Genomic DNA, 22,213 nt, shown 5'->3' with positions numbered 1-22,213 from the left:
CAGAGACCTTGATCCCTTCATTTGACACTGCCTCGCTTTCAGAGACCTTTCCTATCACACTCCCCACAATGGGTCAGACCTTAGTGGCAGTGTAGGGTTTCTCCACTACTTCCAACACCTTCTGCCTCCCCTTTCCCATTCTTTCCCCTCTTTTGAGGAGCACTGCATCTGACACTTCCTCCTCTCCCCCTCCATGGTGCTGTTGTCTACCATCCACCCAACTCCTCCCCATCAGCCTTCTGTTCAGATTTCAGCTCCTGGTTCTCTCTCTCCTCCTCACAATCTCCCACAGTCATCCTCAGTGACTTCAGCTTCCATATTGATAACCCATCTGACCTGTCAGAAGCATGTTTCCTTGTCCTCACATCTTCGTTCAACCTGCAGTCCTGGTTCAACTCTATCACTAAGGGGCCACCTGACTTGATCTTGACCAAGCACTTCTCTCTCTCTCTCTCATTTTCTGTTGCTGATTTCCCTCCTTCCATCAGCACCTCCCACCCAAAAGCTTGGCCTTTCCACAACCTTCCAATCCATCAGTATTGATGACTTCTCCTCCGCTTTCAACGTATCTCCTCCCTACCATCTCTTCCACTGATACTGTTGGTGAGTCTTTCCATACTTCACTCTCCTCCGCCCTTGTCTCCCATCACAAAGTCCACCTTGCCAACGCCCAGCCCAGGCTCACCTCCAACACATGCTTCTTTCAGTCCTGCCTCATGCTGCAGATTATCCCTGGTGAAAATCCTATGACCAGGCTAACCTTCACCACTATAAAATTTGTTTTCTTTTCCTTCAGTTCTACCATCTTCCTAACTAAAACTTCTACTTCTCCAATTTAACTAAAGCCCATGCCTGCAATCCCAGCTGCCTTTTCACTAGCTTGACTCACTCCTTAAACCTTTGACTACTTCTCTCTCTTCACAGAATCTCACATCAAATTTCTTCAAATGTAAACTTTCCCATTACCTTAGTTTGCCTTCCCTTCCCCTATTCTCTCCCACAACTCCTTTCTTCTCCTGTCACATTCAGAAGTTTCTCATCTGTTTTCCTCTTCTAATCCCTCCCTACTTTTCCCAATGAAATAAGAACATAAGAACAGCCATACTGGCTCAGACAAATGGTCCATCTAGTTCTGTATCTTGTCTTCCAACAGCGGTCAATTCCAGGTGCTTCAGAGGGAATGAACAGAACAGGTACTCAAGTGACTCATCCCCTGTTGCTCATTCGCAACTTCTGGCAAACAGAGGCTAGGGACACTTCAGAGCATGGCTTTGCATCCCTGCCTATTCTGGCTAATAGCCATTGATTGACCTATCCTCCATGATCTTATCTAACAGGATTAAAAAAAGAACTATAGTCTTGGCCTTCATAACATCCTCTGGCAAAGAGTTCCACAGGTTGACTGTGCATTGTGTGAAAAAAATACTTCCTTTTGTTTTAAACCTTCTACCTATTAACAGTTTTGAAAAATCAGTGTTTTCTAGGTTTTGAAATGCAGGAAATGAAGCTGCATAGCTATCTGATTGTCGAAATACTTCAGTCTTTAGTCATTTAAGCATTTTCACAGAGTTTAGGATCCAACATCTTTTGTTTCCCTCAACTTCCCACCCTTCAAGGGAAAATTTGCTTTGGCAGCTGCTAACCCAGGCAGTCAGTGAGAAACAAGATAATTAAAAAATACAAAACAGCCCAGGTTTAGGAAGATAGAACTCTATTACTCACAGCAATAAATACTTTAAACAGCTACACTTGAGCAGGACAGCAAAGAAGTTACTGAACAAAAAATACTCAGGTTACTTTGAATGTGTAAGATTCCTTGTTGATTCAATTCTTTGAACAAGTTTGACAGGGTTAAGAATTATAGCACAAATTGAAGCTATTATTCTTAGTTTTCTATTACCCTCCTATAATTATGCAAATTGTATAATTGAAAGCGAGCTACTTACACAATCAAAGGAACAGAATGGGAATATTTTTGTAGTAGTTTCTTAAAAACCCAGCCCAGTTACTAAAAGATTTTATCATGTTTGAAAAAGATAAATTTAAATTTTAAATCACGCAAAGGATGTTTTCTAGAAAATGTAGATGTTTGACTTCATTAAATGGATGTTATGAAGTTAGTAAGCAAGACTTTCTGTTGCTAAGCATTGTTGGAAATCTCTACTATTAGTGCCACAAGGTTAATTATAAAGACAAATGAAAAAGAAAGCTGGCATCACATTTGTTCCCTCCTTTTTAGCTACCCTCCCCTTTGATGCACCTCTCCTCAAAACGTCTTTGCTTCCCCTTGGAACAGCCACAGTGGGTAGGATTGTATCACAGGAGATATGTCACTGGGTATTGAAATATGGAGCCTCAAAGAAAAGAGATGTGGGACAAACATATTTGTGAGTCCACTGCTTTTTGTGTCTCAACACACCATTCACACAGAAGCCTCATTACTTCAGCAATACTCCACTTGAGCCAGCAGATGTCTCTGTAGAGTGACAGACAAAGCTGATTATCAGAAATCCACCTGCACCAGCTAGACGTGTGACAGCACAAGGATTTTCTTATTGATGTTTATTGCTACCTTGATTTAATTGGGAGGAAAAATTTAAACAGAAAACTGTTGTTCTTTGAGATGTGTTACTCATGTCCATTCTGATTTAGGTGTCTGCGAGCGTCACATGTACTGGTGCCAGAACTTTTTCCCCTAGTGGTATCCGTAGGGCCGGCTCTAGCGCCCTCTGCAGAGGCGCATGTATGCGCTCATGTATATGGCACTGCTGGCCCACCCTCCCTCTCAGGTCCTTCTTGCCGTAACTCCGACAGTGGGGACGGAGGATGGGTCGTGGAATGGACATGAGCAACACATCTAGAAGAACAACAGTTAAGAGGTAAATAACTTAGTTCTTCTTCTAGTGCTTGCTCATGTCCTTTCAGATTTAGGTGACTTAGCAGTGCCTCTGGTGGTGGGCAGTTCATGGCTATGTACTGCTCTGCTGAATCCCACATCATCCCGAGCTTGCTGCATGATGGCATAGTGGGATGTGAACGTATATATGGACTACTATGTAGCAGCCCTACAAATATCTTGAATAGACACATGGACCAGGAAAGCTGCTGAAGACACCAGGGTCCTTGTGGAATGGGCTGACAGGGACACTGGAGGCGTGACTCCAGCTTGCTCATAACAGGTTTGAATGCAAGCTGTAATCCAGGACGATATTCGTTGCGAGGAGACTGGTTTGTCTTTCATCCGGTCAGCAACGGCGACAAAGAGTTGCGTAGAGCAGCGGACTGGTCTGGTTCTATCGATGTAGAAGGCTACGGCCCTTCTTACATCATCATCAAGAGAGTGAAGGTGCCTCTCTTCATTAGAGCTGTGAGGCTTTGGACAGAATACCGGCAGGAAGATGTCCTGATTAACATGAAAATGGGAAACGACCTTTGGTAGGAATGCAGGATGAGGGCGAAGCTGGACCTTGTCCTTGAAAAACACTGTAAGGAGGCTCTCAGGTCAGGGCCTTAATCTCTGACGCTCTGCATGCAGAGGTGATTGCTACTAGAAAGGCGACCTTTCAGGACAAGTGCATGAGTGAACAGGAGGCCAACGGTTCAAAAGGCAGAGCAGTGAGCCGGGACAGGACAAGGCATAGGTCCTACTGGGGAATTGGCTCTCTAATCGGAGGGAAGAGCCTTTCCAGCCCTTTCAGGAATCTAGCTGCCATCGCATGGGGAAAAAAATGATCTGCCCTGTATCGGTGGGTGAAACGCCGATATTATTGCCAGGTGAACTTTGACAGACGAAAAGGCTAAGCCTTCCAGTTTCAGATGAAGCAAATGGTCCAGGATCACTTATATAGGAGACTTTGTCGGTGACATATTCTGATGGGCCGCCCAGCAGGCGAAGCGCCTCTATTTTGCTAGGGAGGATGCCCTGGTGGAAGGCTTCCTACTTTCCAACAATATTCTCTGAACCTGGGCCATGAAGCATCCACGCCTCCAGATGCAGGGAGGCTAGGTCCATGTGAAGTAACCGACCCTTGTCCTGGGCAATGAGGTCTGGGCGCAACGGCAGAGACCAAGGATGAGCCACCAATAGATCCAACAGCATCACAAACCAGTATTGGCGAGGCCACGCTGGGACTATCAGGCTGAGTCGTGCGCTGTTCCTCTTGACTTTCACAAGTACCCTGTGCACGAGAGGTATCGGGGGAAACATGTACATGAGACCCCTTGACCATGAGAGAAGGAAAGCATCTGTCAGTTAGCCTTCCTCCGATCTCAGGAAAGAGCAGAGGTGAACACATTTCCTGTTTTCCCTGGTTGCTAACAGGTCCACTCGGGGAGTTCCCCACCTTTGGAAGACGCGGTTGGACACCTCCTGGTGGAGTGACCACTCATGGTGAGAGCGAAAGGATCTGCTCAAACGATTTGCTAGGGTATGTTTCAGGTCCGGCAGATGGACTGCTTCAAGATGAATGTTGTGATCCACACAGAAGTCCCAGAGATGTACGTCTTCCTGACAGCTGAGAATCTGGCTCCCCCTTGCTTGTTGATATAGTACATTGCCGCTGTGTTGTCTGTGAGGACTTGTTGGACAGGTGCGGCAGGAACACCATGCAGGACAGCCGGATGGCCCTGAGCTCTCTGACATTTATGTGAACAGCTAGTTCCTCCCTGGTCCACCGGCCCTGAGTCCAAAGGGCACCAAGGTGGGCTCCTCAACCCATACCCAAGGCATCTGAGACCAAGCACAGCATTAGTCTCAGGATCTTGAAGGGTACTCCTGTTAGAATTTGTTGACGGTTCATCCGCCATGACAGGAGGTAAGTGTGTTGGGGGGGCAGGGGGATTGTGAGAATTCTCTCGAAGGAGTGTCTGGATGGGGAGTATACCATTGCCAGCCACATCTGGAGCGGCTGTAACAACAGCCTGGTGTAGCGGACCACAAGTACGAGCTGCCATATGCCCCAGGAGGCTGAGGCATACCCTTCCTGGGTTAAGTGGGTGGACCCTTAGACTATCAATCCCATCATAGCCTGGAACCTGGTGTTGGGCAGCAATGCTTTGGCTTGAATAGAGTCTAGGACTGCCCCTACGAACTCTATTCTCTGTAACGGCATAAGTAACGATTTCCGTTAGTTTATTAGCAAGTCCAGCGACTGACACGTCTCTCACGATTCCAATGTCGCGAAGGACCTGTTCCCTTGAGCGGCCTTTGATAAGCCAATCATCCAGGTAATGAAACACCTGTACTCCCCTGCATCTGAGGTGGGCGGCTATCACTGCCATGTATTTGGTAAATGCATGAGGAGCAGTAGAAAGTCCGAATGGGAGGACCACAAATTGGTAGTGTTGCACTCCCATTGTAAACCGCAGGAACTTCCTGTGGCCTGGGAAAATAGCAATATGAAAATAAGCGTCCTTCAAATCGAGGGCAGCAAACCAGTTACCTGGATCCAGAGAGGGAATGATGGCTGCTAGCGAGACCATGCGAAATTTTAGCTTTTTGAGGAACTTGTTCAGGGCCTGTAAATCCAGTATGGGTCTTAGGCCTCCATTTGTCTTTGGGATCAGGAAATAACATGAATAGAATCCTTTGCCTCTGAAACCCTGAGTGACCTCCCTCCACCTGCAAGAGGACTTGTACCTCTTGGATGAGGAATTGCTCGTGAAAGGGGTCCCTGAAGAGGGATAGGGAAGGAGGGTGGTATCGAGACAAACACCCAATGGTCCAACGTAATGGCCATCCAGACTGGGAGAAAACAGGCAAGGCGCGAGGAGACCGGTCGGAAAACTGGATCTCAAATACACATTGGTAGGTTGCCCTCAGGCGCACCTTCAAAAGATTCTCTTTCTGCCTGAGGAATGACGACTCGGGCCTGGCTTCAAAGCAGATGCCGGCGAATTGCCCCAGTGAAGCTTGTAACCTCTATTTTTCTTTCTATAGGGCTCCCCTCTCGATTGGCCTCCAAAGCGCTGCTGCTGTGAGGGCCTGAAGTGTCTTCTTGTCAAGAGACCAGACGACTGGAGCCATGAAGCTCTCCTCATTGATACTGCGGAGGCCATTGCCCACGCTGCCAAGTCTACCATGTCTGAAACCATCTGCAAGGAGGCCCTGGAAAGTCTTACTCTCCTCCAGGATGGCCTCAAACTCTTGTTTGGAGGACTGGGGGAGGGGGTCAGTATACTTTTCCAGTGATTGCCAGATGTTAGAATGGTATCGCACCAGTAATGGCTGCTGATAAGACACCATTAGCTGCAGGCTTGTTGTTGAATAAATCTTCTGACCAAATAAATCCATCTTCTTTGCCTCTTTGTTGTGGAACTCATTTGCCCCTGCCTGTTGTGCTCATTGACTGCCGCGACCACCAGCGAGCCCAGAGATGGATGTGTGTATAGGTATTTGAAGCCCTTAGCAGGCACATAGTACTTTTTCTCTGCCTGCTTGGATATGGGGGGCAGAGATGCCGGGATCTGCCACAAAGCCTTCACCAGCTTTACTACCCCTTCAGGCACCAGGAGGGTCACTTGGAAGGGGCTGCGGATGCCAGGATGCCAAAGAGTTTATCCACAGGTTCTTTAAGCTCCTTGATCTTAAGACCCAGGTTAGCTGCTACCTTTTTCAAACAGCTCCTGATGTGACCTATAATCGTCCAGCGGGGCAGCACATGAGGGGCCCACTACTGCCTCATCTGGGAAGGACAAGGAGGAGGCCGGTAGCTGAGGGGCTGCTGGAGCCTCTTTTAGTTGGGGTGGTCACCAAAGGACTTCCCGATAGCGACTCCTCAAGTTCCAAGTCAACGTCTAAGGCTGGTGCCATGATGGGGTCTTCTGAAGAGCGCAGCACCAAAGTTCCCGCAGATGAAAGTGGGTAGGGCACTGCGGAATGGGGCAACTCCCACAGGTTCCAGTATTTCCAGGGTACAATCCATTGACCTTGAAGCCACCCCCACGTGGTGGCATGGGGAAATCCATGGGGGGCTTTGTAGTCTGCACCTTCGGGAGGGATTATAATTTCCTTCCCCAAGTCTGAAGTAGTATATCCCAGTGACCACTGGGGTGCCGATGCCATTCGCTTCTCCGTGTCTCTACACCAGAGTTCCGGTGTCAGGAAGCGTTGGCCAGAGCCAGAGCGTTAGCTATGTCTTGACTGTGTCTTGTCCTTCAGTTTCCTGTAAGGACTTGAGCGGTGCCAGGGCTCCGGTGACCTGCTGTGTGCCAGCGATTTGACACACTGTGGGCTCAGCGAACTGCGGGGCTCCAAAGATTGATGCCAACGCTTGTCAGATTGGTGCTGGTGCTCCAGGGATCAGTGCCTAGCGTCCAGAAGCGCAAATCTGATCTCTCTCGGTGCAGTTCCAGAGATTGGTGCCGAGAACTTAATGAGTGCCGTGAGGCTGGCGAGCGGTGAACAATTGACAGGGGCGGTTGTGCAGTCGTTAACATCCCCTGCAACGGACCACCAGCCGGTGCAGGGGCCTACTCGCTCGTGGTGTAGGCGGCACCGGCATCGCCAATAGGTCCTTCAGGCACGGGCCTCTGCCAGTCACTCCCTGGAGTTGTCAGTGGCACGGGTGCCAGGCTCGATGCCCGCAAGTGCATAGACCTCTTCCGGACTGACTCCTGCTTCCCTGAACTTTTCTTAGCCGGCAAACGCTCCATCCCTGAATGTGCCTTCTTTTAGTGCTTCTTTGGCACCAGGGATGCCAAGCGGTGCCAGGTCGACTCCGACATCGGAGGAGCGCTTCTCGTCGACACCACAGTACTTGGTCCAGAGTTTCATCGTGGCTCCAATGCCAGTCTGAGCGCCACCTCCATCAGAAGGGCCTTAAGTCTAATGTCCCGGTCCTTCTTAGTTCTTGGGCGAACGCTCATACAGATCTTACACTTCTCAGAGACGTGAGCTTCCCCCAAGCACCTTAAACATCTCCGACGCGGGTCGCTCAGTGGCCTAGGCTACTTGCATGCAGCACAGGGTTTAAACCCCGGAGACCGGGGCATGCCCCGATCCTGGGAACTTTCTAATTAGTAAACTAATAACTAACAAACTAACCAACCAACTTTTAAAAACTATATAGACTAGCAGTAGCTAGAAATAGCTAGAACCACTAGGAAAAAATGGAGACTTGCAAGAGCAGAGAGTTGTTCCAGCACCATCACGGATGGTAAGAAGGAACTGAGGGGGAGTGGGATCAGCAGTGCCATATATACAAGCGCATACGCGTGCTGCTGCAGAGGGTGCTAGAGCCAGCCCTATGGATACCACTAGAGAGAAAATTTCCAGCTTCAGTGCTTGTGGCGCACGCACGCACCCCCTCCTAAATCAGAATGGACATAAGCAAGCACTCGAAGAAGAACCTTTAGATCCACCCTACAGAGATCATTGACTAACCGATAGCAATATAGATTTCCATCATCTCTGTGGACCAGTCACTGGAAAAGGATGAGACATGCTTTGCCATGAGTTTCACAGACATTGCTGATAGCAGTGAAATGGTGAGACTCAGAAATCATTCCATTCTAGACTCTGGAGGAGAGTTTGCCTCAGTAGGCACAAACTCTTCTGCTAGTTTCCCTCAAGCTTGACCCTTACGGCCTATCCCGTTCAACCTGTTCCTGTCCCAGACTGTCTCTTCCCCGTTCCTGGTTCCTTGTCTCAGTCCCAGTCTCAACTCATCAGGATTCTCATCTCTATCTCCATAACCTTGCCCAGCCAGTTCTAGTTCCCCTCTCCTGGCTCCATGTCCTGTCTGTCTCCTCCCCACAAAATACTTCCCCCCTTCATCTCCCCCTTTCAGCTCCTCATCCCATCTTAGTCTCCCAACTCACCCCTCCCTGGATCCTTGTCCCAGTCTCTTTGACCAGTGAGTCCTAGTTATTCACCTCTTGCCTGCTTTGTCTGATCTCTGTATTTCCTCCTCCACAATCAAACGGCTATAGGTCACCCAGCCCACTGGCTCCTAGTCCCAGTTTCCATGCTCAATGACTCCCAGCCTACACTCCTTGCCAGTATTTTCCCCCTCTCAGTTTCTCTCCTCCCCTCTGATCCGTGTCTCACAAGGCTTCTTATCCCAATCTTTTGCTCCTTCACACTGGTGCAACTTTTGTCCCCTCTGCATACAAATCAGATGGATTCCTGTTCCCTGCTCTCTGGATGCCAACAGGGGTCCGCAAAGCACAGGAGAGACAGGCTCTCTCATTTCCAGTGGCCAGGCCTACCCTGGCCCAGAGGGGCTAGTAGCAGCAATTGCAGTTAAAGTCCTTTTGAGCCTTTACAGCCCCAGGCTAGAGGAAGAATTCCTAATCACTCAGTGGCAATGCTGCATGTGCGTTTTATTCAGCACTAGCATTGTGAGAGGACCAAGTAAATCTTTGGAAGCTGTAGGTCAGGGGTCCCCAAACTATGGCCCGTGGGCTGCATCCGGCCCACCGATACATTCTGACCGGCCCACTCCCCCCTCCCACCCCTGCCCCTCTCCCACTTGGGCCCAGCGTGCAGCTCCCAGCCCCAGCAGTGCCACACTTTGGCTGCTTCCCCCTCCCAGCCCTGCCTCTCTCCCACATGGGTCTAGCGATGCCCTGGGTGGAGCCGCGCTGCTCCCAGCCCCAAGCAGCACCGTGCGGCAGCCGCTCTGCTCTCCTAGCTCCCACCCCCTCCCACGTGACATGGGCCCAGCCGCTCTGGCCCAGCATAAGAGGAAGACTGAGCGTTGTGGCCCTTGCAGGTGAAAGTTTGGGGACCCCTGCTGTAGGTGATAAAAGTCTACTGATCATGTGCCAAATGAGATTTTTCAAAGGCTTATAACTTGGCGAAATTTGGGTGGATATTCACATGGACAGCCAAAGGCACCTTCCTGACCACAACAGCCACTCTGCTGTTTCAAGTCTCTGCTCAAAAGCATTTCAAAGAAAAGGTCTCAAGAATTTTTTTAAAACATAGGCAAAATATTTCCCCTAGTTTTGTTCTTGCAAAGAGCTGGACAGTTTGGCTTAAGTTTTCCAGAAGTGTTCTGCTTTGCAGCATAGACCCAGCATGAACAATGCAAGCCCAAATAGTTAAAGTTTGGCAAAGTAATATGCCACTGAAAACACAGTCTTATAATGGGAATTTTTGGGCAACTTTAACAATAGGCAGTGGTACCAGTCTGCCTGCTATCTGTATCTCAGACCATTTCCCTCCAGATGTATTAGTGTGTTTTTCCACGCTGAACCTCATTTTATTTTCTGTCCATAATTCCAATTTCTAGGACATGTTGCACTATTTCTTTTCTCATTGTTCATGCCTCTCATTTGAGACTCATATTAGTAAAAAATGCAATTTTAGATATAGATCAATTCATTAAATAAGAATGCTAATTAAAAAAACACCCTGGCTAACAGGATAGCTGTTGCTATCAGTAGTGATGTTTTCCTTTTATTGGCTGGATTCTACTAATTGTTTATGTACTACCTTTTGTGGTATCTGAAATGCTGTTTAGTAAGGCACACATCATATCTCCATCTATGTCATGAGGGTTTAGGATGCGAGCTGTGCGCTGAGTTTTCTTAAACTGATCCTCCAATTCCAGAAAGCTTTTGTCTCCAGAAAGAATGGTGAAAGGAATTTGCTTGGGCAGATGCTCATCCAGACGGCCAGCCTATGTGGAGTGAGGGAGGGAGACATTAAACTATAAATTCAGTTACTAGGTAGCCTTTTGAAACAGAAAACTCTGCTGCAGAAATTTCCCTTTAAGCATTATACTGATAATGCATTTCCCTTTTTCTTGTCAGACCCACTATCTGTTCTTCTCATCTGAAGTTTTATTACCTAAATTTTTATCATGACTGTTTTATAATGTACTTTATTATACACACATACACTTCCCTATGCGTCTTATCACCAAAAAAAGCAAACCATAAAAGTAGATAGAGCAATGACTTACATGCATACACAGTGCAAAATCTGCTGCTTCTCTTCTGGTACCACAACGTGGATGAAGGAAGAAACATCCAATCTTATTAAGGTAATTAAAGATTTTGCACTGTTCTGGAGGTTTCCAGTTGCTGTGTCCTCCTAAATAACAAAGAATAAGAGATGCATAACACCACATCATCATGAGCAACAGAAGTCAAACAGTTCAAGGAGGGGAAAATGACAAAAAATGAACAAGTCTGAAAAATGGAAAATCCTATTTTTTGACTAAACTAAATACCATCCTATATTTCTAAAAGAGGTTGATGTATGGCATAAACTGTCTGTGATGTGGTCCAGCCCTCCATAGTGCCTCCCATGTTAGTTTTTGTAATAGTTATCTTCTCGGGATCAGAAGTGAAAAAAGTCTGAATATCGTTTTTAGAAGCATAAATAGATCTTAAATCAAAGGCGTCTCTCAACATAAAAAATGGTTTAACATAACTTATCTGAGGGTCATAATCAGAGATTTCCACAAGAAAATTAGCTAATATACTAGAAACATTATTCAAATAGGGGATCTCACTATGGTTAATATGTAATGTGTACAGTCTGTTTAAATATATGCATAATATAATGGGTGTATCTATCAGATATTAGTTTATGTCCTACATAAATCCACACATTCTGGAGTTTTCACAAGCACCATCTTGAGTACAAGAAAAGCTTTAATATTTTAAATAAGTTACAAGTACACAATGCCATGAATCAAGAAACCCCTTTTTGGCAAGTGTGAATTGTGGAAATGACCAAGAAGGATCCCACAAACTACTTTTCTTTATCATTTCTTTCACAGCTCTTTTAAAGTCATACACAGAAGTCAAACTTCGAATATGAAAAATATCTAACATTTACATTTTCTCTTAATGAAGTTCTATAGCTAACATGCAGCAATACTCTTTACTAGGTGGAGGTGCATGTTAATATTTTAGAATCCAACATCTTAAGTTTTCTATAGGTGGCTGCCTTGTAAACACCATGTTGATGAACTAGGAGGTCCACTTGGGACTATAAAAAGGATCCTGTTCTTTGTCCAGTCTGGTTCTAATGTACTGTTAGTGTATTTATATGGGTTTCTGTTAAGCTCTCAGTATTATTCTCTTAACCTTTACCTTGAAAGCCCCAGACAAATGTCCCTTGGTTCAGGTTGGCTGGCAGATGAATGAAAAACTTTCCCCAGTTGTCTAAGTCAACCAGCACGATGTGAGTCATGGTGCGCAGGTAGTCAAAATCTGGCAGCTCATTGTCTTCAACTGGATATAAATATATATTATACAGGTTGAATAAAAATGCACGTAAATGTAAATCTCCCAATTCAATTGTGCTTTCAAAAGAAATCCACATAATTCACTATTCTGTAAGAAATTCTAAGCAATAACTCTTAAAACTATAAAATATAGTATGGTCACTGAATGTAATTATTTTCATAGCAATTTTTTTTAAACCATTTGAGGTAATTTTTAGTGATCTGTAAATTTACTAGGCAGAGAACCACACTCAGGATTATATCCTTGATGCACATAATATCCATGAGTTCCAGCTGGAGCTGTGTACACAAAGCATAAGAGATATTCTTTTTATGTTCTATCAAACTTCCAATAGGACATTCAAGCTGTTGATCATCCACTCAGTTTTTAGATTTTACAACATATTGTAATGCAAAACTAATGAACACATAAAAACAAAGTTAATTTTTTAACAACTGGCCAACTCCATGATCAGCAAAGGCATGGCATATGAACAAGGAGCACTGGTCATATTATAATAAAATATCTAACCTGCATTTACAGAATGTGCATTTTAGTGGGCAAAGAAAAACCCAAGTCGTTAATAATATAAGCTGGGTCAAGTTATTACACACACAAAAACCTGCATTAAGGATCATTATTTCGTAACATTTCACTGCTTGACTTTGCAAACTTAATAATGTCCTTTAACCATAGGAATCACACACAAAAAGAAAATTAAAAATAAAGAACTGCAAAACCAAATTCCATTGCGTAGCTTCATACTGACACGCACATGGGCCATCAGGAAGTTTAAAACTTTAAAATCCATTGCACTGACTTCTGCCACATAAATGAACAAAGTAACAGATAGCTGTAATAGGTTTTCATTCTCCATGTGGACCAGCCCTTAGAGGGGGATGACATACATGATATTCGCTGACAAGCAGAGGAGAAACTCGGGAATCTGGAATTCCATTCCAGGCTCTGGAGGGAAATGTGTTCCAGTGGGCACAGACTCTTCTACCTGTTTTCCTCATGCTTGACCCCTTCTGTCCAGTTCCCTCCAAGTTGTTCCTGTCCCAGTCATGTCTCTTCCCACCTCTGACTCCTTGTCTGTCCCATTCTCCTAGCCAATCCCAGTCTCTACTCCTCTGGCTTCTCATCCCAGGCCCAGTCTCCTGCCCATCTCTCCTCGTTTTGCCATATGGACTCCTCATCACAGTCTCCTTGTCAAGCCACACCCAGTCACCATCACCATCCAGATCTTTTTGTTCCCCTCCCTCTCTCCTTGCCCAGCCAGTCCTAGTTCACCTATCCTGGATCCCCATCTGATCTGTTTCTGCCCTGACCCACTGCCAGTCTCTAGTCATCTCCACACGTAAGTTTCTTGTCCCCACCGGCCTCCAGTCCCAGTCTCCCTCCATAAGATCTTCATCCAGTTTCAGTGTCCTCCATCCCCAGGTCTCCCTCCACACTATAGCTCCTCATCAGACCTGTCTTGCCTGCGACACACCCCATTGGTTCCTAGTTCTAGTCCTCTAGCCCTGACAGTCCCAGATCTCCCCTGGTTCCTCGTCTGATCAAAGTCTCCCAATCCCCTTATTTCCCTCCCTAGCTCTCAATATTAGTCTTCTCTTCCCCAGAGGCTTCTTGTCTCATTTATTACTTTCTATCCCCAGATCCAGCTCTTGTCCCCTCTGCATTTGATTCAGGTGACTTCCTCCTCCATGCTGCATGGGCCCAGCAGGTGAGTCTCCTGCTCTTAATTCAGGTACCAGAACATGGACCCAGCATGAACTGGAGCAGACAGGAAATGCTGCTATTGAAGGGAAAGTTCTGCTCATCCCCCTTTGTTTGCCCTGAGCGTGCTCCAGCTCAGTGCTACTCTCTGGGGATTTTAGCTTTGGCCTGCTATCAACTGAGCATGTGCAATGGCTTATAAATTGGCTAAATTTGGATGGATTTTCAGAAATAGCAAAAAGCACATTCCAGACACAAAGGCCATCCCTTGTTACATTTCAAGTCTCTGCTCCAAAGCATGGGGGCGCTACAGCATTTTAAAAACAAGGTTACTTACCAGTAACTGCTGTTCTTCGAGATGTGTTGCTCATGTCCATTCCATTATAGATGTGCATGGCTACCGGAATATTTTCCCCCTTAGCAGATCCCGTAGGGCCGGCTCTGGTGACCCCTGGAATCCCGCACACATGCCACGGTATATGAGGCCCCCTCAGTCCCTTCTTTCCACCAACTCCAGCAGTGGGGACTGGGGGTGAGTTGTGGAATGGACATGAGTAACACATCTCGAAGAACAGCAGTTACTGGTAAGTAACCTTGTTTTCTTCTTTGAGTGATTGCTCATGTCCATTCCATTATAGGTGACTAACAAGCAGTACCTTGGAGGTGGGCCGGAGTTAGCGGTGAGCTGCCTGCAGCCCAGGACTGCTGAAACCCACTCCTTCCCGCACCCTGGATAGAGGCGTGGTGGGACGTAAAGGTACGTACCGCCAGCCTGGCAGCTGCTTTGCAGATGCCATGCCCTAGCACTTCTGCTAGGAAGGCTGTAGATGGAGCTTGAACTCTGCTGGGAGAGTTGTGGCATCTGGAAGCGGCACCTTCACCTGCTCGTGGCCAACGCGATGCAGGAATTTATTCGCAAGGAAATTGCTCTGGTCGGCAACCAGTGAACCTTTTATCCAGTCGGATGGTGCAAGGAAGAGCTGCGTCTTTCATCTGGTGTAGAAGCCAGGGCCCCATTCGCGTTTTAGTGAGTGCTGCCTTTCTCTCTCCTCCGAGCCGCGTGGTTCGGGGAAACCTGGGTAGATATATGATTGGTCCAATGAACTGGGCAACCACCTTGGGCTGGAAGGCCCTGTGCGGTCCCATCTGAACCTTATCTTACAGACTATAGTATAAGGGAGGAGCTTTGAGGTCAGAGCTCTGATCCTGGAGACCTTCCTTGCCGAGGTAATATACCCCCCAGGAAGACCACCTTCCCAGAAGGCCCGAGTAGAGGGCATGACGCCGTAGGTTTCAGAGGCGGGGGAGGGGGACCATGGGCCGGGAAGGACCAGGTCAAGATCCCAGGGGGGCACTGGGTCATGGGCCTACAGGTAGAGCCTCCCACCCCCTTTCCAGACCGAACTGCCATCTGACGAGAGGACCGCGATCCCCCTTCCAGCAGTTGATGGAAGGCTGATATGGCTGCTAGCTGCGGCAAACATTTCCCAGATCGCCTATACTGGCAAAAGGCCAGGCAGAGTGTCTCGGGACTGCTCCCGGCAGGCCACAGCCACTTCCACTTAGCCCGGTACATGACCTGCATGGAGGGCTTCCTGCTACCCATCGGTACTCGCTGGGCTTGTTATGAGCGGTTCACTCATCACCTCTCGGCCACCAATCTATGACCACATGAGGTGCTGAGGGTCCAGATCTGGGCACCACAGGTGACCGTGATCCCTGGAGCTGGGATCACGCTGGCTCAGAGGCTCCCAAGGCAGCAATCGAGAAAACCAGCAGCATGCTGAACCCGTGCTGGCATGGCATGGAACAATCGAGATGGCATCTGTTTAGCCCCTCCTCGCTTTCAGCAGGGCTGTATGCAGGAGGGGGAAGGCAGGAAAGTGAATATGAAGGCCTCTGACCGCTGCAGACGAATGGCATTGGCAAGCATCTCTGCCCCTTGACCAAGGAGAGGGCAGCACTGCAGACCCTGTGCTTCAGTCCAATACCGATGGATTCCCTTTGAGGGAAACCCCCTCCAGACGATCGTAAACGCCCTTAGTTAGCGCAGTGACCCCTTGTGGTGAGGAAGAGCGACACTTTGATGCGGTCCACCTTGCCGTTCCTCACCCCCAGGAGGTGATCACCGCCGGGTCCTAAGGACCGATAGGTTCCCTTTACAAGGCTGACGAGTCGGCTCCCGTGAGGGACTCTGTCCCACAGCACGGCTAGGGCAAGAAGGTCTGGTTCGGGAAGCAGCCGGTCACACCGATGCATTCCGTAGGCTGTACCTGCATTAACGTGAACTTGTGTGTTTACCAGCAGGATCTGCCAGCCGCAAGGGATGCCTGACTGGCTCGCACTGTTCAGGGCTTGGGACCTGGGCCTGCGTGGGCAGATCATGCACCGTCAGCGCACAGCTACCACTGCCAGGCCTTCAGTAGACACCGTTGGCCAAGAAACAGATTGCAGGGTAAGCCGTAAAGCATTAGAGGGAGTCGACTTTGAGGATCTGCGTCCCTGACATCCAGGTCGGCATGCTTCCACTACGGAGCTGGGGGAATCATGTGAGAGTTGCCGAGGGAGTACCTCGAATAGGGCCTCTTCCTCCATGGCCTGCTGGATCTGTCCCGCTGCTTGTGGCTCAGGTGCCCTCAACCTCTTGGATGTGGAAATGCCACTGAGAGGGAGGAAGGGGGTGGCGTAGAGGGCCAGGAGGAGGAGACAACCAGGGCCCCTAGCTCACTGAACTATCTCAAGGACCCAGCGGTCCAAAGGCCTTCTGGCTCACCCACGCCTGCAGGAGGGTATAGGCTAGGGCGCTGCCCTTGCATTCACCAGCAGAAGGGCCTTTTCCGATCGCCTTATTGCCAAGAGGACCCTTACTGAGGGCCTAAGGAGCCAGTCAGGGCAGATGGTGTCTCCCAGACCCCCTGACTCTGTCTCATTGCCCATAGGTCGAAAGACGGCCGTGGCTGGCATTCCTCCTGCTGCTGTCCCTGGAGACCTGTCTGACACTTGAAGGTCTGTGGCGCGTAGCGGCCCAGGGAACAGACCGTGGTCTAGGAGGCCCTGAGACCATGAAGCTTCGTCTCTATCCGAGCCAAGGAGAAGGCTGACTCATCCAAGGAAGGGCCACGGATAGGCTGCTGGACCTTTTGGGCTAAACCAAGATTGCAGCCACTAACCTCTGGGCATGCCGGTGGCGGGGGGCATGGCTCAGCCCACCGAATCAGCAGCATTTGAGGGTGCCTGGAGCGCTGCTCTAGCTCCCATGGTACCCTCTTCTGCAATGGAATACAGGTTCTGCGCCTGCTGTCGGGCAGAGCCTCAGCAAAGGGGCTCACCGAGTCCCCCAAGGGCTCCCTCTCCACCTGCTAGTAGCACTATTGAATAAAATTTTCTCCAACAAATCTGGCTTGCAGTCTCCCTTGTTCTCTGGAGTAGAGCCCGTCCGCCCTGCCTGTCCCTGTGATCGGCAGCCACCACCACCAGGGACCTGGGGCAGGGTGGTGAACAGTATTCAAACCCCTTGGGTGGGTGTAATACTCTTCCCTCTAGGCACTGGGCTACGGAGGACGAGGTTGCCATGCGACCTTCTCTACGCCTGGCACCCCTCTGTAGACCAGGAGGGGTGCCACCCTGTAGAGCCCACCAGTATCACATTAAAGGTAGTCCGCTGCCCCTTTTTCCTCCTTGGCCTCCAGCCCCAAGGTGGAGGCCGCCTCTTGAGCAGTTCCCGTTGTGCCCTAGAATCAACCAGGGCTCAGGCGCATGCTTCATCTGGCAGGGAGGAGAGAAGGCGAGGGCTCTGCAAGCCACAGCCCTCTTCCGCCGGCATCCGGGTTCTGCACTGCCCGGCAAAGTCCTCGGTACTGAGACTGTCTGCGGTGACCGGGATCAGCTCCGCATCCTTGCGGGCAAACTCCACCATGCTGGGGCGGTGGGATGGACCTCACCCACTGCCGCGGGGGTCGAGACTGGTGTTGGGCGGGTGACTTCGCTCTCCGCCTCGATGCAGGTCGGTCTGGTGACCGCGACCTTGGATGACTTCTAGGGGAGCGACCTGTTCTACCCTAGGAACCAGTCTGCAGGAGATCTTCCTCCCCATACCAGGAATCTCCTGAACCATTCAGGGGGTCCCAATGCAGGCTACCCCAAATGCCAGCCCCTTCTCTCTCGTGGAGGCATGAGCTGCGGTGGCATATGCAAGGCCAATAAGGCTCTTGCCACCCTTCAGCCACCGGAGTCGACGATGCCGGTAGGTGCTCCACCCCGCCTGCTCCAACAGTGCAGGGGAGTGTCTGCGCTCCGTCTTCGCAGTGCTGAATCAGGTCGGTGCCGACGGTGCCCTCTACACCGGCAGCACGCTGGATACTGCGGCAAAGGGGGATGGCTCGGAGCCAGTTTGGGGCTCCATGAGCCAGGATTTCAGGCGGATTTTCCGGGTCTGAAAGCCTCTCTCCTTCCACAAAAGGCTTCCCCCCCATGCCTCAGGCAGTGGGGGCCAGCTAGTGGAAAAGCATTCCCACTGAGAGCACGTGGTGTGAAGCTATGACACCGGAGCATACCTGTGCCCGGTAAAGTCTGAGCTAGACTATCTTTAAGTCTCTAACTACCAATACAGTAGTTATTATAATCAATCAATCAATCAATCAATCAATCAAACTAACTAAACTAACTAACTAACAAAAAAAAAACCTTGTCTAAAGTTTAAACACGGGGAATGAAGTGCTTGCAGTGCAAGTGCAGGCAGTTCCAGTAACTGCCACGGGCAGAAAGAAGGAACTGAGGGGGCGTAGGGCTGGCGTGCGGGACTCCAGGGGGCACTAGAGCCGGCCCTATGGGATCTGCTAAGGGGAAAAAAGTTCTGGTAGCCGTGCACGGAGGCATGCACACACCTATAATGGAATGGACATGAGCAATCACCCAAAGAAGAAAAGGTTGCCAGAATTTTTTAATATGGCCACAAACTACTCTTCCTTAGATTCATTCTTGGAAATAGTTACAGAATAATTTACCAGAAAAATTCAGTCTGAGGCAGACAACCTGTAGAGAAAATTTCAGTGAAAATGATTATAGTCTGGCAAAGTTATAAGCAAATAAAACCAGGTTTATAATAGAAAGCATCAGGCAAGCTGTGATACCAGAGTCAGAGTGTGTGTGTGTGAGAGAGTGAGAGAGAGAGAGAGAGAGAGAGAGAGAGACCGCGCGCGCGCACACAGTATTCTCATAAGAGACCTTCCTTTACCCACCCTGGTCTTCCAAAGACTTCTGTTCCCTCTGAGGACCCCATGCTGCAGCCGTTTGCCTTAACCAAAGGGAAGGGGTTGGACAGGAATCTGTTTGGATTCCTTTACTGTTGGTATTTTCTTAATCACAGGGAATTTGAGTGATCCCAAGTCCCTTTTTATCTGATAATGAGCGATTCTGAACTCAAGTCTCTCAAAGGATATCTCCCACCTGGACACCAGCTGTTTACTCTTGTTTTTAAAAGCCACTTAAGAGTAGAGAAGGTGGAGCTGGCCATGAGTGACTGCTTATGTAGTACACCAGGTTGGGCAGAAGGAATGCTTTCCCTGAATGGATCCATTTTGGAGTCAAAAGCTACCCCCTCTTCCTATGTGGTTCTCAGACAGCTTCCACGTGGTTTTCCCTAGTTTTGACTTTACCTACTACTAAAGTGTCTTCTCCCTTCAGAGAAAGGGTGATTGAGACAAGAAAAAGAGGAGGAAGAGCAGCATCTGAAGATTGCTGTCCATTTCCAGCTAATTCCTGTGGTCAATACAGAATTCTGATTTAAGCATGGTCCATGGAGTCTTGGTAAATTATTTGCATTGTACATACAAGAAGTGGATTTTATAAAGCTTTTAGCAATCAAAGGTTCAACTTTAGTTCTCAAGATTTGGCACCAAAAACTTACTAAAATTACCATTTTAAACATATAACTGAGTTTACATTATTTCATATGTAAAGCTAGATATAGGTGCATGGTATATATATCTATACATCTTCTGTTGAACAATTTCTATATGAGCATATTAAAACAATGAATTTTTTTTCAATTGTGTGTTAAACTAAAGCTATAAATTCTACATACCTTCTTCGCCATGCTCTTCAGAATATGCTTTATTCTCACTTTTTTTCTTTTTATCTACTTCTCTCTTTAGAGAAGGTGAGTCTGACTTTCTTTGAACCTTAATTACATTTGCTGGAAACTTTAGTTTATCAGGCTTCTTGTCTACACAAGCACCACTGGCTGTAAAGTTGAAGACTTTGCTTTCTGATTCTGATCCGAAATGTGTTATATTAGGCTTTTGCAAGAAGCAGTGTTTATCATGATAGTGTTGATGGGCACTCACAATATCGTGGAAACTTTTGTTGCATGCACCACATCTCACAACATACATCTCTTCCTGGCTTTTCCTTGGAGTGTGACTTTTGCTGAGGTGGTCATTCAAATCTGCATAATTTTGTGCCGTTGCTGAACAGAAGCAGCAGCGAAACCACAGATTGCCTTTTTCTAGGAGGGTTTTCTGACAATTCCTGTGATCTTCCTTTCTATTTACTCTGGAGGTGTAATCTTCCCTGCAGCCACAGGTTAGACGGTCACCTTTTTCTAATACTGTAATGTCATCTTTATTTTTTATTGACTCTTCAGATACAAACATGTAATCTGTGCTATGGAAACCCTTATAGTGGGTTAGAAATTCTTCCTCAACATTGAAAAAGAGATCACCACAAAGGCCACAAAAATATTTAACCTCTATCTCATGGCTGTGATGCTCTTGGCAGTGTCGGTATAATGTTTCCATTTTGTGAAAATGCTTTTTGCACAAGCCACAGCAATACCGGTGAAACTGATGACTTTCTAAAGACATACAATGTTGTTTAACGCTGTCTTCAGATTCAAACATTTCCTCACAAATGCAGCATTGCCATTTTCCTAAAATAGAACTTCTCTGAAGTGACTGATCCACAGAACTGGAAAGACGGTCTTGCCATTTAATGGAGATATTGCATAGTGTGTCAGAAGAGGATGTCATAGGTTCCTCCTCTAGAGCTTCCTGCTCATAATAGTAAGAATGTCCACCGTGAAATTCCGTCACATGTGCCATAATGTTCTCTTCTCTCAGTAAGTCTGTACTGCATGCCCGACACCAAAAAATGAAGTTAGTTAAGTGTGCCCCTCCATGGAACCGACTCATATGAAGACGGATGATGCTTGAGTTTTCAGCAAGCTTCCCACACACAGCACACTTGTGACAGATTCTATTTGCTGAAAAAATGTGCTTTTCAACTGACTCTTCAGTAGAAAACTTCAGAAGGCATTCACAGAACCAGGCTTTTATTTTGCCTGTGTTGTCTTGATGTACGCTTATTCCAGCCTCTTGATTTTTTTCTTCTAACTCCTTTTTCCGTTTTGAAATGGCAGACTCATTTTCACAGACAGGCTCACTCAAAGTCAATGGTCTCTTAAGGAGTGAAGACCTTGACTGATTTATAATTTGCCTCAAATGAGATGGATTTTTATTTCTTTCATTAATATGGCAAAACATCAAGATGGATTCCTCCATTGTGGTAATAATTTTAACTGTGTGTTGAGTTGCACGGCTATGTTGATTGATCTGGCTTTCATCTACAAAGAGTTTCTCACATTTTTGACAGTGACCTCTTGCTTTAAATATTTCTGCAACCTGGGAGATGCTCTTCTCTGACAGTGATACAGGGCCAGCATTACGACAACGAGTTCTAAATTGGATATAAAAAGGACACATTCACAGCTTTAAATATTCCAAACTTTACAAATGTATCTACAAAGTGATCCTTTAAAATACTCCGCACACATCTCCTGCCACTAACTACATTCGTTACCAGGGAAATACCAGAGAGACAAGGTGGATGAGGTAATATCTTTTATTAGACCTAACTTCTATTGGTGAGAGAGAAAAGCTTTTGAACCACATAGAGAGAGTTTGCCTGGGAACTGTCCAAGTAGAGCCAAGGTGAGTGCTACTTAAGGGGGGCTGCGTTGGGTGTGAGAGGGGAGAGAGAGAAGTGTGAACTGGGAATGCTTTGTTCCTGGTGGGCCTTGAGTGGTTGATTGGAGAGTGAGACTTTGGGCCGGGGCAACTGCTTCAAGTCAGCAGCCTTATGAGTAGCAGCCAGTTGCCAACCAAGTAAGCTGTGAACAGAGGAGAAGCAAACAGTGAGTTTGTCTGGGAGTTCGCCTTGGGGGAGAGCCCACACAGGGTTTTGCCTTTCAGGCCTAACTGAGCGGTAAATACAGCATCTGAAGAGGCTCTCTGCGGAAAGATAA

General features: G+C 47.7%; 1 protein-coding gene across 4 annotated transcripts in view; it reads right to left on the bottom strand.

The window, feature by feature from the left end:
• The window catches only part of ZNF451 (zinc finger protein 451), a 77,735-nt gene that overhangs the window by 8,499 nt on the left and 47,023 nt on the right, over positions 1-22,213 (bottom strand). For 3 of the 4 annotated variants that reach the window (XM_067565506.1, XM_067565505.1, XM_067565507.1), the window contains exons 10-13: positions 19,994-21,645; positions 12,055-12,195; positions 10,914-11,044; positions 10,442-10,628 (exon numbers count right to left, since the gene is read on the bottom strand). In XM_067565506.1, the coding sequence (XP_067421607.1) occupies positions 10,442-10,628; positions 10,914-11,044; positions 12,055-12,195; positions 19,994-21,645 (2,111 nt within the window). Of the gene's footprint in view, positions 1-10,441; positions 10,629-10,913; positions 11,045-12,054; positions 12,196-18,862; positions 18,943-19,993; positions 21,646-22,213 lie in introns of those variants that run through there. The other variant, XM_067565508.1, reaches the window with a different exon arrangement.

Source organism: Emydura macquarii, unplaced genomic scaffold (assembly GCF_026122565.2).
Source record: "Emydura macquarii macquarii isolate MOO-44397 ecotype Brisbane River unplaced genomic scaffold, CSIRO-AGI_Emac_v2 contig_2680, whole genome shotgun sequence".
NCBI classification, from domain to species: Eukaryota; Metazoa; Chordata; order Testudines; family Chelidae; genus Emydura; species Emydura macquarii.
The sequence above is the reverse complement of the archived record's forward strand: the minus strand, read 5'-3'. Positions and strand labels throughout refer to the sequence as shown.